The sequence below is a fragment of the Eurypyga helias genome, unplaced genomic scaffold (assembly GCF_000690775.1).
Source record: "Eurypyga helias isolate BGI_N326 unplaced genomic scaffold, ASM69077v1 scaffold17787, whole genome shotgun sequence".
In the NCBI taxonomy this organism is placed as follows: domain Eukaryota; kingdom Metazoa; phylum Chordata; class Aves; order Eurypygiformes; family Eurypygidae; genus Eurypyga; species Eurypyga helias.
The window spans coordinates 1-17,272 of record NW_010261287.1 but is presented as its reverse complement, the minus strand read 5'-3'; the positions used below and the strand labels follow the sequence as shown (position 1 = coordinate 17,272).

Sequence of the window (17,272 nt, the reverse complement as noted above, 5' to 3'; positions counted from 1 at the left end):
GGCAATAGCAGAAGGTTGCTGAGGCCAGAAGTAGTATTTGCTTTCTTCTAATCTGCTGATTCCCCATCTCTGGCGCAGCTCAAAACCTGAGTGGACATGGTTCTGAGCTCTGGATGACCTGGATTTTGAGCAGGGGGTTTCAACTGGGTCCCTTCCAACCTCAGTGATTCTGTGTTTCTAACACATACCACCGGTGAAGCATTACAGTATTAACGTCACGTACTTCTCTCTGTGTGCTGTTTTTCTTCTTTGTGGGCCTCTTCTTTATCCTCCTCACTCTCCTCTCTTCTCTCCTCTTCTCTCTCTTCTACAAACAGAAGAAAAAAACCCCACAGGTTACTTTTGCTGACACACAAAAGTCTCATAAGCCCTATTTTTGACTAGCAAAACTTAGAATACTTATGAAAAACCATGTTGGGGGAAGTAAGAGAAGCAACTGTGACACAGAGGGAATGCAGAGATGAAAAAAAAAGAAAAAGAATACTTTCAGAGCAAAAAAGTTTTAACTACCCTGCAACACAGTAAGATTCACTTCAGAAATTGCTTAGCTTTAAAATCAACAGAATGGCTCAAAGTTACCTCAGAAATGAAAAAAAAATCTTTCAAATGTAGTTCAAGTTCTCAGTAAGTTATTTTAGTTTATTTTTCACCCAGGTAAAAAAGTATTAAAAATTTCAGTAACAAAATATCAGTATGTTTCTCTCTTTATTTACAACTGGAAAATTTACCTGTAATCTTTATAGCAGAAAAGGCCTAGATTCTTCTTAACAAATATGAATTTTCATTTAAGTTACTTAATAATACAATTTCAGACACGTAATTTAAAAATATACCGTTTCGAAAATTCTTAAATAAAGAAAAATCTGAAAAAACAGCCCCAAGTGCACAGGTTAAAATGAGAAATGCTAACGTTTCCTGAAAACCTATTATACGTCCCACAAAATTCCATTATGTGTTTCATGCAGGCTGTATTTGCCACCTCCTGTGCTTGCTAGACACAACATAAAACTATTACTTTTTAGATTTCATTAAAATGTATCCAGAATATAACAGAACAAGCCAGCACTGTTATACACATCTGGATCTGTAACACTTCTCCAATTTCCTATTTTCATTTTGTTATTACAGCAGAGTTTATTAGCTTTTTTATAGAAAGTTCTGCCTGCAAAGATACACTTGAGGTTCTCTTAACACCAGATTTTACTTTTATTATGAAGAACGCTTTACTGATTTAAAATAAGCTACCTAATAAAACAGAAGAAGGACGACTCAGAAAACCAACAACTGAAATTGTGAGATTTTAAGTTTTGTTAATTTATGCAAGAAGTAATATTATACCACATAAATTTTTGAAAACCAATCTGATTTAAGGTAATAAAATCACATAGTGCTAATACCACCTGCTTTTTAAGATACATAGGTAAGGTTTACGTATTTAATTGTTACCAACAAAATAGGATGCACTCACCAAAGAGCCTAAAGGACAGTCATTAAGTTGCACAGTACTTTTTCCAAATTTTACAGATATTAATACTCAACGGAAAGCAACAAATATCCCATGGAAAGGTACACATGTCTTTAAAATACCTCGTTACAAGTTTCAAAGCTGAACTTTTTGAGATCTATGTAAAGAACGAGGTCATTTCAGGAATGAGTATGTCCCTTCCTTACAAACTTCCATCACTCTTCGAGCAAATTCAGCTCATTTAACTAGAAGTGGTTTAAACATGACGCCCAGCTAAACCTCTCTAGTTATGAAGGTTTAAACCATAATACAGAGATACTTGTACAATTGGCTAGTATCTTACTTTTCACTGATAAGCTGTCTCATTATCCTGATGATAAACAGGCAGAAGCAATGAATGTAATCCTTTAAAATAATAATGATGTTATCATTAAGTTATCACTGTATTTATCACAGAGTCATTTTAATAAGCCACACTATTTGCTGTGGATCTGAACACAAAGGTATGCTTTGTTTTTTTTTTTAAACTAGGTGTTTGTTTCTCACTAAACTGTTGAAGATACTTTTTAATAACTTCTACAGCTGCAAGCATTTAAATCTCCTTAGTAACTGACTTGTGTGCATATCTGGATGTCAGTTCTGCCAAAATATACATATAAATTGAAACAAAAATAATGAGTAAGCCAAGTTACTCTGGAGTGCACACACATATTCTCACTATTCCATACATTTGTAACCACAACACTCTCCTCCCAGATTGGCCGAAACTGATGTGTGCAGACAGCAATCACAAGAAAGTGCAAAAGCACAGCCTTTCTAAGTAGCAAATCCTTGCTCAAACTCTACCTAAAAGTTATTATGAAACAGAAATGCAGACTTCTTCCCCATGAAATATGACAGGAATTGACTGTTTATGTTTACGAAGAAATCAGATTCATGTATTTTCAAAGGAGTCATCATGACCTAGAGATGCTGAAGCAATGGTGCTTTATCATATTCAACACGGACAAACACAAGAGTTGTGCAACTGGGAAGGGAGAACCCTTGTAAAGACACAGGCTAGGGCCTGCATGCCTGGGGAGTAGCTCTGCTTTGAGGACTCGCCCAGACAGCAAGCAAACCATGAGCCAACCGCGTGCCCTGGCAGCAAAGGAAGTCCACACAAAAAAGCACCAGTTGTGTCTGTGTCTGCTACATTAAAAAAACCTCCTTCCACCATATATTCAGCTCCTGACTGTAGATATTACAGACCCCCTGAATCTTCATCGGTGCCATTTAAGCGTAACTTATTCTCCTGTTTGTGGAATCAAGAATTGTGACAGCTAGCTCTATCACAACACAGGAACAGAAGTTCATTTTTAGTTGTTTATCTGCCATTCACATGCTCTGAAGTTCTCTTCAAATACTATTTTCTGAAAGACAACTGTATTCTTTAAAATGTTAACTGCACTCTTATTCTTAAGAGGTTGTACTTGGGCATGCCGCTTGACTTAAAACTCTCTTAACAAAGATCAGTTACAAGTAAACTCTCTTTCAAACTATCCCTAGAGAGCATGAAATGTCATTGCTGTAGAGAAGCCTAGAAGCAAGCTGTCTAGAATGTACTCAAGGTGCTGGCAATTATGACAAAGACAAGACTTCAGATTTGCTCTGGCAGGCAGGCAGCCTCACCTGCTCAAACTCCAGAGTGTACAGATTAGGTAAGAGAAAGAACACAGAAGAGCTCCACTAGGTAAAGCAAGCAGTTCACTTAATCCAGGATGCTATCCCCAAGGCTTTCATGTAAACAGTAGATGATCAAGTTGGGAAGAATATGAGGAGAAAAGAAGATGGTTACACAGTCCCAGAAAACTTCTTCAGCTTTCTGAAAAACTGCTGGTGGAGGACCTCCAGAACATTAGGGTTTCTGCGCTTGACAGGCTTTAAAAATTACCTCTTCCACAGGAGACAAATGTAAGTAAACTTTTAGCAGTCAGAGTGTTGCGAGCAAAGAGCTCCAGGTTCTTCCATACCTTGATCCTGCCTCTGGCTTTTTTCCTTTCCTCTATTCAATACATGAGGTTCTCGCAGAGGTAAAAACAGCAAATATTCATTCTCTATACCACTTAGAGATCTTTGTTACATCCCTCCTCCATCTCTTTTTTCAGTCCATCTTTGTCTAAAAGTTCTCTCTCTGATCTGATGAGTCAGAAAGTGAAGAAGCTGCAGGAGATGAGCTGTGCGGAATGGACAAACTATGACCCTGCACAGACAAAAACCCAAGCCTCACAGCGCATGGAAATCAGGGCAGCTAGAGCCTATATTCAAAATAGTAACAAAAAGATTTTCAAAATGCAAAAGGTAAGACGACTGTGACTTCCAGCAACAGAATGAAGACTCCTTCTCTATCCACAAATCTGCGGTTGCTGAACAGGTAGAGCACTGATGGAACACATTAAAAGGAAAATCTTCTAGTAAGCAAGCATCTGAGCCAGCTGAGTCTGCACCAACCGCCCGCATAAAGGAGACTGGCGATAGTCATCAAGGCCTCCCTCCCACAGGGGGTACCCACCTGGCAACCTGGGCTGACACCTCAAGACAGTAACTGCTCGCTGAGAGCCTGGAGCCCCAGTGTTGCAAAGAGGCTACCAAGGCTCATCTGGTCCTCAGCCTGTTACCTCTTGCTGCTTACCCACACGGGCACCAGCAGTACTATCAGAAACAATTCTCAGCGTACCAAGCATGACAATGGATCTCTGCAGAAAAAGGTGAAGGGCACAAGGGCCCAGGTGGTGGTATCACCAACCCTCCTAATGAATGGGGAATCCATCTGACAAAGCTGAACAGGAGTCCTGCAAGCAGATTTGCTAACAAACAAGGAAGTCCTGATACTAGGCATGGTAGGAATGGTTGTCATAGCCTGAAGCTGAGGTATGAAAGGCAGTGAGGAAACATCCGGGGAACAGCATGAGAGGGAAGGTGCTTGCTTGTCCTTTGTGAAAGCACCATGACTCTGGGTTAACCATCTCAATTATCTGTAAGCAAATGAATGTACCACAAGAAACAAAAGGAATTACTAGTCCTTACACAACTGCAAAATTATGATTTCATTTGGATTAGAGACATGGCAGGATAGCTGAAATGACTACAGCTTACAACAGATGGACACAGGCTCTTCAGGAAAGACAGGCTGGAAAGGGTGAGGAGTGGTCGTGCTTTATGCAGGAGTGACCAGAGCTTTGGGCAGGTGATGAGCCAACCAAGTGCTTGTAGGCAAGAAGAATGCGGCAAAATGATACAATGTTGTGGTAGGCACACTCTACAGACTCCTTCATCAAAGACAGAAAGTCAGTAGAGCCATCACACAAAACTGCAGGTCTCAGAAGCCAACCATGGGTGTACAGGATGGGCTATATGACTGAGCACAATCCAGGCGGTTTCTGGAGTATGCTGACAATTTCCTGACAGGCAACTGATGAGTCAACTAGCAGAGATGCTCTGTTGGTTTTTTTATTCACAAACAAGGAAGAATTGGTCTGGCACATGAAGATCAAGAGTAGATTCACCTGCAGCAGCAATGAGACTGTGGAATTAACAATCCTGCAAGATGTCAGCAGGACAAATATAATTACAGTCCTTGCCCTCAGGACAGCAGGTTTCACCTGCTAAGGACCTACGTGGTAGTATTGCAAAGGGAGCTGCCCTGGAAAGCAAAATAACCCAGGAGAGCTCATCGTTCTTCAAGGAGAGTTTCCTCAAAGCAAGAGAACAGTTCATTTGAATGCGATGAATGTACACCCAGCATGGAAGAAAGTCAGTGTGGATGGACAGGGATTTCCTGACAGAGCTCCAATGTAAAAAATAATTACATAGGAGTAGGAAGAAAGAAGAAGGAATACAGGGATATTGTCCAGTTGTGCAGGAATGGAATAAGAAAAGCCAAAGCTCAACTGGAATTGAAGCCAGTGAGGGATGTGAAGGGCCAGAAAGGTTTCTGTAACTACAATGGCAGCAAAAATAAGGCTAAGGAAAATTGTGGGGCCACTGCTCATTAGGGCAGGCAACAGAATGACTGAGGACATGTAAAGTGCTAAGGTACTCAACATTTCTGTCTCTGTTTTTCACTGGCAAGTTTCTCTCCTAAGTTTCTGAGAGCAGAGGGAGAGAACCTAGCAGAAGTGATGTGCTATCCCTGTATCAAGAAGACGGAGCTAGGGCACACTTAAGCCAAGTGGCTACAGAGAATTCCACAGGAACAGATGAGACATGCCCAGGAGTACTGAGGGAGGTGGGCTGCTGGTATTGAGGCCCCTCTCTACCATCTTAATAGCAACCAACAAAGGTCCTGATGACTGGAAACAGGGAAATGTCACAGTCATCTTCGAGATAGACAAGGAGGGCGATTCAGAGAATACAAGCTGGTGGGCCTCACCCGACATCCTAGGGAGATTATGGAAGAAGAATCCTCACAGGAAGCCATTACTAGGCACACAGAGGAGACAGCGGTGACTAGAAGTAGCCAGCTTGGATTTAGTAAGGGCAAATCATACCTGACAGACCTGGTAGCTTTTTACAATGGACTCTAATAATTCACATCAGTGGTATGTAATCCAGCTGGTGGCTTAGCACTAGAGGCAGTCCTCAGGGAGCCACAGGCAGAAAGATTTTCACTGTTGAAGTTGGTTCAATATTAGGCTACCCCAGAAAAAGCTGTGCTATATCCATCCTTGGAGATGCACAAAAGTAAACTGCTAAGGTCCCTGAACCACCTGATATAACTGGACAAGCTTTGAGTAGGGGGCTGGAATAAAGACCATTGTAGGGTTGAATTAAAATTATTCTGCAATTCCACCATCTTCCCTGTTGCTCTTCCATGTACCTTTTCCAGTTCTGTGACATCTTCTTTGATATGTGGAGAGGGAAGGACACAGAATTATACAAAACGTTTGAGCTCTTGGTGTTCCGTAACGAAGGTTTCATCAATTTCTTAAATTATTCCCAGCATTCTTCGTTTGCTTTCTTCAACTGCTACTGTATCAATGTTTTCACAAAATGACCTGCTATAATCCCAGGGAAATGGTTTTTGAGTGTTGATACGGTTCCACCCTCGTATCAGGTTCAGAACATTTTCATACTTACCTGTACCATGTTGTAGTGAACCATAATGAGTTTCATCTGCAGTTTTTATACCCCAGTCATTCAGCTTTGTAAGATTCTTCCACATCTCTTCACAGTATCAGCAAATCGTCAACTCACTAGTCACCATTTTAGATAAATTATTCTGTTGCACAGCAGTCTCTGGAACAGATCACTGCAGATTTATTTTCCATTCTTCAAATGATTATTTCCTCCACAAGAACCTTCTGTCTTATCCGAAAACAGTTCAGTTTCCAAAAGTTCTTGGTAAGAAATCATTTTTGTTTGGATATCCAAATGAATTCAGATACATCAATCAGCTCCTCCTTGTCATGTGCTTGTTTACTCATCCAAAGAGCTCCAAGGTTTTCTAAGGTATGTTGTTCCATTACAAAAATCTTAAGTGCCAATACAGCTATTACATTTATCAACTCTACTTGAGAAAAAGATTCTACTGATCTGCCCATTTGCAGAAAGTCTTCTAGTGCTTTCTAGCACTCTACACTGTTCTTTAGCCATGCTGGCTTTTGTCTGGGCTTTTTCAAAACTGTGCTTTTTCTAAACCATACTTTTTCTTGAGCAGCTTGCACCTGTCCCTCCAATACAGCATCCTCAAATGATCCTCATAGTGCCTTCTCCACAGATTTAATTCTCAGACTCTTTCCAAAAGTTAATCTTTATCTTCTAAGATAACGTGTCATTTACACACTCAATCTGTTTTCTCACAGAATTGTTTCCTGCTCCTTGCAACTTCTCTGCTATATTGTTACTGAAAGACTGAAATTGGTGAAAGGACTGCAAAATTTCTGTATTAATACCACGTTAAATTTAGTACAAAATGGGTCCTCAAAGTATTTGTTTGAAATACTGAAATATTTCACGTGGAACGTACTATTCAGAAAAATCAAAATTCCCTTCTTTGAAACTTGATGGCAAGCTTTATGGAGCTTAGCATGCAGAAATTAACAAATGACTGCTGATTAAGGGCAGAACTCACTTCACAGTGCCCAGTTTTCATTTTATGAACAGTCTGTTACAGCCATGTAACTATAAAAGTCACAAACTGTTATAGCCAATAAATAAAACAACTAGTTAAAAGAAGTTGTCCCACCACCAAAACTGAAAATCTGAAAAAAATATTGCTGGATGGAATCATTTTAACATCTTCTCTAAATCATAGTCCAGTATTTAATATTCGCTTCAGTCCTTTTGCTCCAGAGCAAAAACTCCTCTATGACCACTGTGTGTTTTCACACTGGGTAAGATGAGAAAAGCAACTCTGATACCTTGATTTCATTCATATCCAATGAAAGCAGCTGTAAACTGCAGTAAGAACAAGCATCACCCATTTATTTTTAAAGTACATTTTATAAAAAGGACTCGTAACACACTACAATTTCTACACAAGTACACACAATGTTCCTTCCCCCTCCCACCCCCCACCTCCTAATAGTTTCTGAAACACTTTAATTACACAAAAGTCATCTTGCAATCTCAGTGCCTCACCTAACACCTAAATAAGATCCTTAGAAGAAACTATGGAACCTACCATTTCTGTTTAACTGGCATAAATTTAAAGGTAAATACCAGAAAAGAAGGAAGGGTCTGAAAGATGGCTGACATGACGTATTCTTACCTCCTCTTCTCTAGTTGTTTAGAGACCAAAGACTCTGAATGTTAGTGAAAACACAGTTTCATCATTAGGGAAATGAGTTGAGAAACTACTAGAGAACATCCATTAAGTTTAACATCAAAAATCTTCTGCTAACTACATGAAAAGACTACAGTGCCAGGTTCCTACACTTAATGCTTTCAAATGTTAATTGGCTGGCACAGTCATCAGATAAAAGTTAAAACACTTTTAACTTTAGTTAAATGAATCAAAGCTGTACTGCATGAAAACAAAACTTGTTTTTTTTTCATGAAACCTTTCCACTACTGCCTTTTGGTGGAAAAAATACATTTGAAACAGATGTGGCGTACCTGGATTATGCACGTTTTCATTCTTACTACTTCTTTGCACGTTACAAAGTTGATATCCTTTCGTCCCCTCAAGAACAATAATTAAACACCTTTCTCTTCCCACAAATCTTTCTGTTCCATGCCTGGTAATTACTCACCTTTCCTCTTCTTCCACACATCACCCCAGTTTGCAAAGAGTATGGGGGGAAAAAAAACCTCAATCAACCAAACCGAATCTCAAAGATGACAGGTTTTTGGTGTTACTTTTTTTTCTGGGCCTCAAATTCCATCCTTGAAAATTGTAAGACTACGTAGCACAGAACTGGTGGGTAAGACTGACCTTTTGATTTAGAAACACGTCACAAGTATGTCATTCTAAGAACTGAACAAAATCCCAGACTTGACTCAAACCCACCAAATTAGAAAATTCTTACCTGTAAGACTTGACTTGTCTGGTAGTATCACTTCAGCACATTCCTCCTTCTCGTCACAGGGATCCTCTTCGTCAGACAATACTAAGAAAGCCTCTTTTGGCAGACTTTCATTGCTTTCCTGCTTGGATGGTGAACCCAAAGAGGTGTCTATTTTCTCTTCTAAATCCGGGACTGTGTCATCCACTGGAAGCAGAGAACTTTTAGAAAAACAACTCAGTTCGTCTTCAGCAGGGGCTAGTTTTTCCAAAATTGGAATAATTTCATCTGTTTCCATACAGTCAGAATTGTTCAAGATACTTTCACTTGGCTCATCTATTGCCTTCTGAACCGTGGTTTCACAAAGACCTGCAGTCCCATCTCGTTCGTCCTTTGGTTCCTGGTCAGCTTCCATACTGCTAGAGATGGCTGCTTCTCCAACAGCATCTTCAACAGTTACTTCTTTAGCCCTCTTTTCCTCACCAGATGAATCAGAACTAATACTTATGTCATGTGTTTGTTCCTTCAGACTCTCTTCAGAAGAGTCATTAACAACACAGACTGACTTACTGTCACCACCTGATGGGATGTCGCTCTCTCTTTGGTCCAAATGATCTGTTGTATTATTTTCTTCATGGAAGTTATCTTTATTGCTACCAACCACTCCATTTTCAGCCTCACAAGCTAAAGCAGCATCAGTATCTTTATCATGCTCAGGAGGAACATTTTGTGGAGACGACGTAAGAGATTTGGGTTCTACGTCATTCACCATGTTCCCTGCCCTACTTTCAGGGCTGTTGGCTTCACCAATGTCATCAGAAGCGGTTCTTTCTTCAGAGTTAACACACAAGTCCACCAGGCCATTAACTTCCCTCTTGTCCTCCATACAGTCTGTATTGTTTAAAGGGGAATTTAAATCAGAATCTCCATTCTCATGCTTTCCATTTAACAGTTTAACTTCGGTTGTCTTCAACAGCTCCTCTTTAACCTTATAGACAGCTTCAAGTTGTTGTCGATCACTTACTCTCATGGTTTTCCGTGCTTTAAAAACTTTTTTCTGAGGCTCATCTGTGCTATCCATCTTGACCCTTAAAAAACAGGAAGTTCAGAAGGAATTGTGAGGGTAACCATTTATTAACATATTGCGGTGTTTCTAAGAAAGACTGTAGTATTTAGCACGTTTTAAAGCACACCAGTTTAACTGCATCTACAAGACCAAAGAAACACCGAACAACAAACTTAAATGTAACCTCAGAAAAAGTGAACACAAGTTTCTACGTATGCCGCACAAACACACGTAAAGAGCACCAAAAATCACATTATCACATGAATATTATGTAGTAATATTCTGATCACACATACTCATTGTATTATTATAGCCCAGCCACATAGAAAGTAAAAAAGTAAGAAATATTCTTGGTCCATCAGTTTACATTTACTTTACCTTTCTAAAATGATGCAATTGTATGAGTTTCAAATAAAATTAACAGCTGGGGTAGATGCCAAGATTTGTACATTAACTTAAGAAAAATGTCTATATATTGAAATTTTTGAATGTGTCATTAAGATGCTTTATCTCTTCTGTATAAATATAACAGATCTTAATCCTCCATACTTACACAACTGTTAACCGAACATGGGTTTATAAAGCACCTTCATTCAGTTTGCAATATTTTACTAAAACCTGTTATGCTCATAAATACTACAGTATTTGTAGTTCCATTTAGAAAACTTCCTTTTTCAAGGAAAATAGATGTTATTTCCCTCCATTATTTTATTAATTCCATCCACTCATGCCAATATTAGAAAAAAATAAGCACATTGATATATAAAAAATAAGAAAAATAATGTTAAAAAAAATTATCAAAAAGTGGAGTTAAATCCAGCACTACCTAAAAGTATTACAAAAATATTTTTAACAAAAAAATAATTATTTAATTTGTTTCCATTAAACAAACCAAAAAACCCCATAGTTTTAAAGTACCTATTTCGCTCCCCTCCCCACCTCCCCCGCCCCGGTCTTATTTTAGGACCCAGTTTTAAAACGGTTAGATATGATAATATTGTTCAGAAGCAAAAACCAGTTAAGGAACTTGTTATACCCTAAATAGGAGTCAGCAACTAAGATACTGAATCAGCTGATGCTAACCAACTTCACTCTACTTAAGTTACTGCACCATCATAAGTTACTTTCATCTAGGATATGGCTTTTCTTAAGTTTCTCAAAACATGCAAAATTCACTTGGGTAACAGCAGTTAAAAGACACTACAGTAAATAGAAAAAAAAAGAAAAAATAGATTAGGTAGTTACCTCTACAGTTTACTTTTTTCCCCACAAGCACCAGGTAAGCAAATTTTTATACCAATGATGAGGCAGAATTATTACAAGGAATGCATTTCAAATATTTAGTACAGTTAATTTTGCACCTTCCCCCAATCCACTTTCATTTACAGAGCTGAGAAATTCATTATTCAACTGCAGTTTGCCTTTTCAAGTGATTTTTTTTTTTTTAAATAGAAATTCAAATATCAAACCACACAAACACACACAGAGCTTTCAAATATGTCAATCCCTCCTTCAAGTCCAAAACCACTGATTACTCTGGAGAGAATCAATCATGTTTTATCACCAGAAGTAATGTGCGGCATGCAGTATTGTTACAAAAAAGTTTCAAGGACTCACACCAAAATTATCAGTCCGAAACAGAAACGTACCAATGATTCCCTGTGTTAAGAGGAAAGCAAGAGATGCTCAGATTATTAGGTTAATGCTCCAATATCTTACTTGTTTTAAAGGTACATAACTTCACCAATTTAGCACACCAGTTCAGTCGTGGGAATTAAAGGTTTATGGATTTGGGGCAGATTAAACTGCAACAGCTGAAGTAGGTATCAACATCTATTCCAGTTCAGGCCAATATACCTGATTATATAGAGATCTAGCTGTTCATCAGTTGAGTGATCTACTATTTAACTGCTCCTAATTTGGGGCAATAACTTCAGAGGGTGGCAGGGCAGACTAGCATGTGATTCAACACGGCAGCTGATCTATAGACAACTGTTTCACTCTAATACCACAAGTCCACCACCATTTAAAGTACTTTGCCCACAGTGGAAACCTGCAGCATATAAGGAAGTCCTTGAAGTCTGTGGTACGCTCTGCACAGCAAGGATGGCAAATCTTTGCAGTAACTGGTATCAAATGCAGCGTTAGAAGCTCCAGCCCTCACTGTCATGGAGACTAGCTTGATTTGGCAGTCCTAAAGTTGACAGCAGTTACGTATTTTATTAATGCTGTCCTAAAAGATTTAAGTTAACAAGTTCTTTTATTTCAGAGCAGGTTTTACAGGTAAGTATATCCTTGAAGAAAAAAACAATAATAATAATTAAAAAATCCTTAGAATTCTGGAATTCTAAGGAATTTCCCAGAATGAGAAGAAAACTGCAGGATATACCAGAGTGTTATTGCCCAGTCTAGCTACAGCTAGTTACCAGAAAAAAATCCAAAAAAATCAAAGAATCATAGAAACATTGGTCTGAAGACACCTGTGGAGGTTACCTAATCCAACTTCCCACTCAAAGCACGTCTGTTGTGAACACTAGCTCAGATCAGCGATGGTTTTGTACAGACAAGTAAACCCCACAAAACAGATTCCACATCCTCTAACTAGAAATTTGGCTCCACGCTCTTTGTAACCAACCTTGCCTACAAGCATTATTTAGCTTTCTCTTCAGCAGACTAAAGTTGTCAAGCTCCCTCAGCATCCCATCGTAGGCCACGTGCTTTAGGCTCCTATCATTTTGGCAGTCCTCTCTGCTGGATCCTTCCCAGCTTACCTAGAACAATTTGTTTATGCAAGAAATTCCACATGTATGTATTGCCCAATTAGAATATTCTAAGGTAAGATATGAATATGTATTCTAAGGTACAATATTGTCATGGTTTAACCCCAAATGGTGACCAGGCACTACACAGCTCATCCTCCTCCTGACAGTGGGATGGGGAAGAGAATTGAAAAAAAGTTAAAACTCATGGGTTGAGATAAAGACAGTTTAACAGGGCTGCAAGGGAAGAGAAAATAATAGTAACAATTAATTAAAACCACCACCACTAATAATAAATTGTAATAATAATTAATTGTAATGAAAACATAAACAACACAAAGAAAATCCAGGCAAAACAAGTGACGCAACTGCTCAGCACACCCAGTGATGGAGTCCCTGAGTAGCAGCGACTGCTGCCCCCCAGCCAACTACCCCTAGTTCATACACTGAGCATGACATCATATGGTGTGGAAAGTCCCTTTGGCCGGTCTGTGCTCCCTCCCATCCTCTTGTGCACCTCCTGGCTGGCAGAGCATGGGAAGCTGACAAGTCCCTGACTCAGTGCAAGCAGCACTTAGCAACAACCAAACCATCCTCAGTGCAAGCAGCGCTTAGCAACAACCAACCCATCAGTGCGTTCCCACATTATTCTCATGCTCAATCCAAAACACAGCACTGTACCAGCTACTAGGAGGACAAATAACTCTATCCCAGCTGAAACCAGGACAAGTATGAGTTCACCCATCAAGACCAACTCTTAAACTTTACAATCATGATATAATGCACTTCCCAGTTATAAGGCTTCTGTTACACTTTGTTAACACGACCTGACAAAAATATGGGCAAAAAGAAAGCAATATGATAAAAAGAATTTCTCCTGTTTTGCATTTCCTATTAACATACTGAGATTCCCTTCTGCTTTATTTAATTTCTTTTCTGCATGACAATTTAGAATCCTCATATTTGAGTAACTGATGGTGCTTAACACTTCAATTCACACCTCAGGAACAGATGAACACACCTCCACAAAAGGTTATGCCAACTCTGCTTACAGACTCTCAGTAACACAATAAAGACATGGATTTTTGCCAGTCTGAGCTAGTTTCAGAACAGGATTGTCTATTACTGCATGGCCACTAGTGGGAGCAAAACTTAACACTTACAGAAACACCGATTTGAAGCACCAGTTTACTTCTTTTTCTGAAAACCTTCTTATCACGTAACCATTTCAAGTAAGCTCCAGCTGAGCTGTTAATATCCTTCCAGAGCTGCTGTTCTGGGTTTGTGTGACAGAATTTTGGTAGCGGGAGAGCTACAGGGGTGGCTTCTGTGAGAAGCTGCCCAAAGCTTCCCCTGTGTCTGATAAGAGCCAGTGCCAGCTGTCTGGCCAAGGCCAAGACAACTGCAGTCAACAGGGAAAAACAAACCAAACCAGAATACAGTAGGTTTTTGCAGACAGAAAGTAAGATGTGTGAGAGACAGAACTCTGTAGACACACAGGTCAGTGGAGAAGGAGGGGGAGAACGTGCTCCAGGCGCCAGAGCAGAGATTCCCAGCAGCCTGTGGTGCAGCCCATGGTGAGGCCGGCTGTGCCCCTGCAACCTGTGGAGATCCACAGTGGAGCAGAGACCCGCCTGCAGCCTCAGGACCCCACACCAGAGAAGGTGGATGCCTGAAGGAAGCTGTGATCCCATGGGAAGCCCATGATGAAGCAGGCTCCTGGCAGGAGCTGTGGCCCCATAGAGAGGAGCCCAGGCTGGAGCAGGTTTGCTGGCAGGACTTGTGCTCCCATAGGGGAACCACACTGGAGCAGGCTGCTCCTGAAGGACGGCACCCTGTGGAAAGCACAAACTGCTCCAGCATGGGTCATGAACTGCAGCCCGTGGGAAGGACTCAAATTGGAGAAGTCTGTGGAGGATTGTCTGCAATGGGACGGACACCCCACACTGAAGTAGGGGAAGAGTGTGAAGAGTCCTCCCCGTGAGGAGCAGACAAACATGTGCTGAACTGACCACAACCCCATTTCCCATGCCCCTGCACCGCTTGGGGGAGGGGGGAGGTAGAGAAAAGTGGGAGTGAATTTGAGCCCGGGAAGAAGGGAGGGGTGGGGGGGAAGGTGTTTTAAATTTGGTTGTATCTCTCCTTTTACTCTGATTTTGAGTGGTGGTCAATTACATTTTTTTTTTCACCAAACAGGCTCTGTTTTGCCCATGATAATTGCTGAAATGATCTCTCCCTGTCATCTAAAGCCAAGAGCCTCTTATCATACTGTCTCTCCCTTGTCAAGCTGAGGAAGGGAGTGATAGAGCGGCTTGGCGGCCGCCTGGCCTCCAGCCAAGGTCAACCCAGCACAGCTATCTACATGCTAAATACAGTATCTTCATATTTCTCCAAAAGAGAATACAATTAACACAATGTTCTGGACACACAGTCACTCTGGTCCTGAAGTTAGGAGAGGCATATAGAACCGTCTGGTATTTGAGAAGTGTGCATGCTGGTTTTGAAAGCATGTCCCTTCCTTCTTACCAAAAACTCAGGATGTGAAGCACTTTTTTCCATGCCACTATAAAAGCATTTATCAGATTGTCATAAAATAGAGTACTGCTCATCATACTCACGTTTCATGCATATAATCCCCTACAGCCAACATGCCTGCTGTTAAACAAGTATATCCTGTAGAGCCAATCTGAAGAAAAACCATAAAATTCCAGGTTTGGCTAATCTTGAAAAATCCCAAGAGCCCCTAATAGGTGACCAACTAGAGGGAGTCTTCTGTTAATGTAATACAAGGATACAAGACCTTTGTATCAAAATTAAGACAGACAAGTAGTCTGATCTCCTGAACTACAATCCTTGCTTTGATAAACATTACCCAGAATTTAGAATTCTCCTATTACAAAATTCGCAGTATTACTTTTTGTATGACCAAAGGAATACTAACAGATTAATAAAATGTTCACAACTAAAATGAAATTCATAAGTACATCACTTGAGTAATCATAAAATGTAACTAAAAGCAAATTCCTATTTTCTGCTCTAGCTTCCTTAATCATCTAAGCAATGTTTCAATCATATTTTAATATGAAATAGTTAATATAGAATAAAATGAAAAGTACTTCCTTTTTCAATTTGCCAAGAGTCTAAAAAAAAAATCAGAATATGTTTATATTGCTGCATCCTTCCTGTTTTTCTTTAAAAAATCCTTAATGCATAAGCTTAAACTTCTAATGTTTCAAAACTGTTACTTTATACACCAGGGTATTATCCAAAATCTAGTTTAAAAACAAAGCTCTACTACAGTTCTAAAGTGAATCTTTACCAAAAAAAAAAAAAAACACCCCCCACACAAACTTCTCATGAAATTGCATTGGTAGATGGTTATTTGAGTAACTCATGCATATTTTCGCCTCGATCCCACAATCTTTTGCAAGCAAAGAATACTCAGTAACAGCTAATGAAAGTTAAATAATTATAAGGACAGATGAAATTGCAAGATGAACACTAAATGCTGAACAACTAAGTATCACTGCAGAGCAGCCTTAAAGCATCCTTAAAGCATTTCCAGCCATATCCACAAGGGAGCACACTGCAGCCAAGTAACAGATCTCATGTCAGAACGGAGTAAAAGCAGCAGCAAATAAATCGGTAATGAGTCTGGACAGATTTGGTCATACCAGTGCAAGCCAATCAGCACTCACCTGATAAACACTGCCTTCCAGTCTTTCAAAGGGGTAAGGAGGTTGCCCTTCAGACAGCAACTGCAGAGAAGGTTAAGTGAATCCAGTCTTGTACAAATAAAACATTTTACATTCCAGTAGAACAATACTAGTTTATGTTGGTACTCTCCCTTTCTACATAACAATTAACATAAAGTGTAGCTATGTTTGCTATGCTGTTGTGGTTTAAGCCCTCCTGGCAACTAAGCAACAATCAGCCACTCGCTCACTCCTCCTACCCCCTCCCCTCTGGTGGGATAGGGAGGAGAATCGAAAAAAATGTTAAACTTGAGGATTGAGATAAAGATAGTTTATTAGGACAGCAAGGGGGGGAGGGAGGGCGGGGGAAGAGTTAAAAGAATATACAAGACCTCCTGGCTGGCAGAGTATGGGAAGCTGCAAAGTCCTTGACTAAGTATAAGCACCTCTTAGCAACAACTGAAGTATCAGTGTGTTATCACATTTTCTTATGGTAAATCCAAACCACAGCACTGTACCAGCTACTAGGAGGAAAAATAACTCTGTACCAACTGAAAACAGGACAGTAGCTACCCCTTATTCTATACCACCTACATCATGCCCAGATTCCACATTTTCCAATACATACCAGCTAGTCACCACAAATTTTCTTGTCATTTGATACATATATATAGACACAAAGAGTGATATCATTCCCTTCGTCTATGTGCCAACCCTACAAAATGGCCACTGAGTTCATTTATTCCAAGACTTTGGGCTCCATCTGTCATACCAGTTCTTAAAGGCAGAAGAGATGGTGT

The 17,272-nt window shown here is 39.9% G+C and overlaps 1 protein-coding gene across 1 annotated transcript in view; it reads right to left on the bottom strand.

Annotated features, from left to right (window-relative positions):
* Positions 1-10,033, bottom strand: part of ATF7IP (activating transcription factor 7 interacting protein) — a 41,509-nt gene extending 31,476 nt beyond the window's left edge. The window contains exons 1-2 of the mRNA XM_010155328.1: positions 8,977-10,033; positions 224-307 (exon numbers count right to left, since the gene is read on the bottom strand). Coding sequence (XP_010153630.1) covers positions 224-307; positions 8,977-10,033 — 1,141 coding nt within the window. The remainder of the gene's footprint in view (positions 1-223; positions 308-8,976) is intronic.
* Between the last annotated feature and the right edge of the window lie 7,239 nt (positions 10,034-17,272).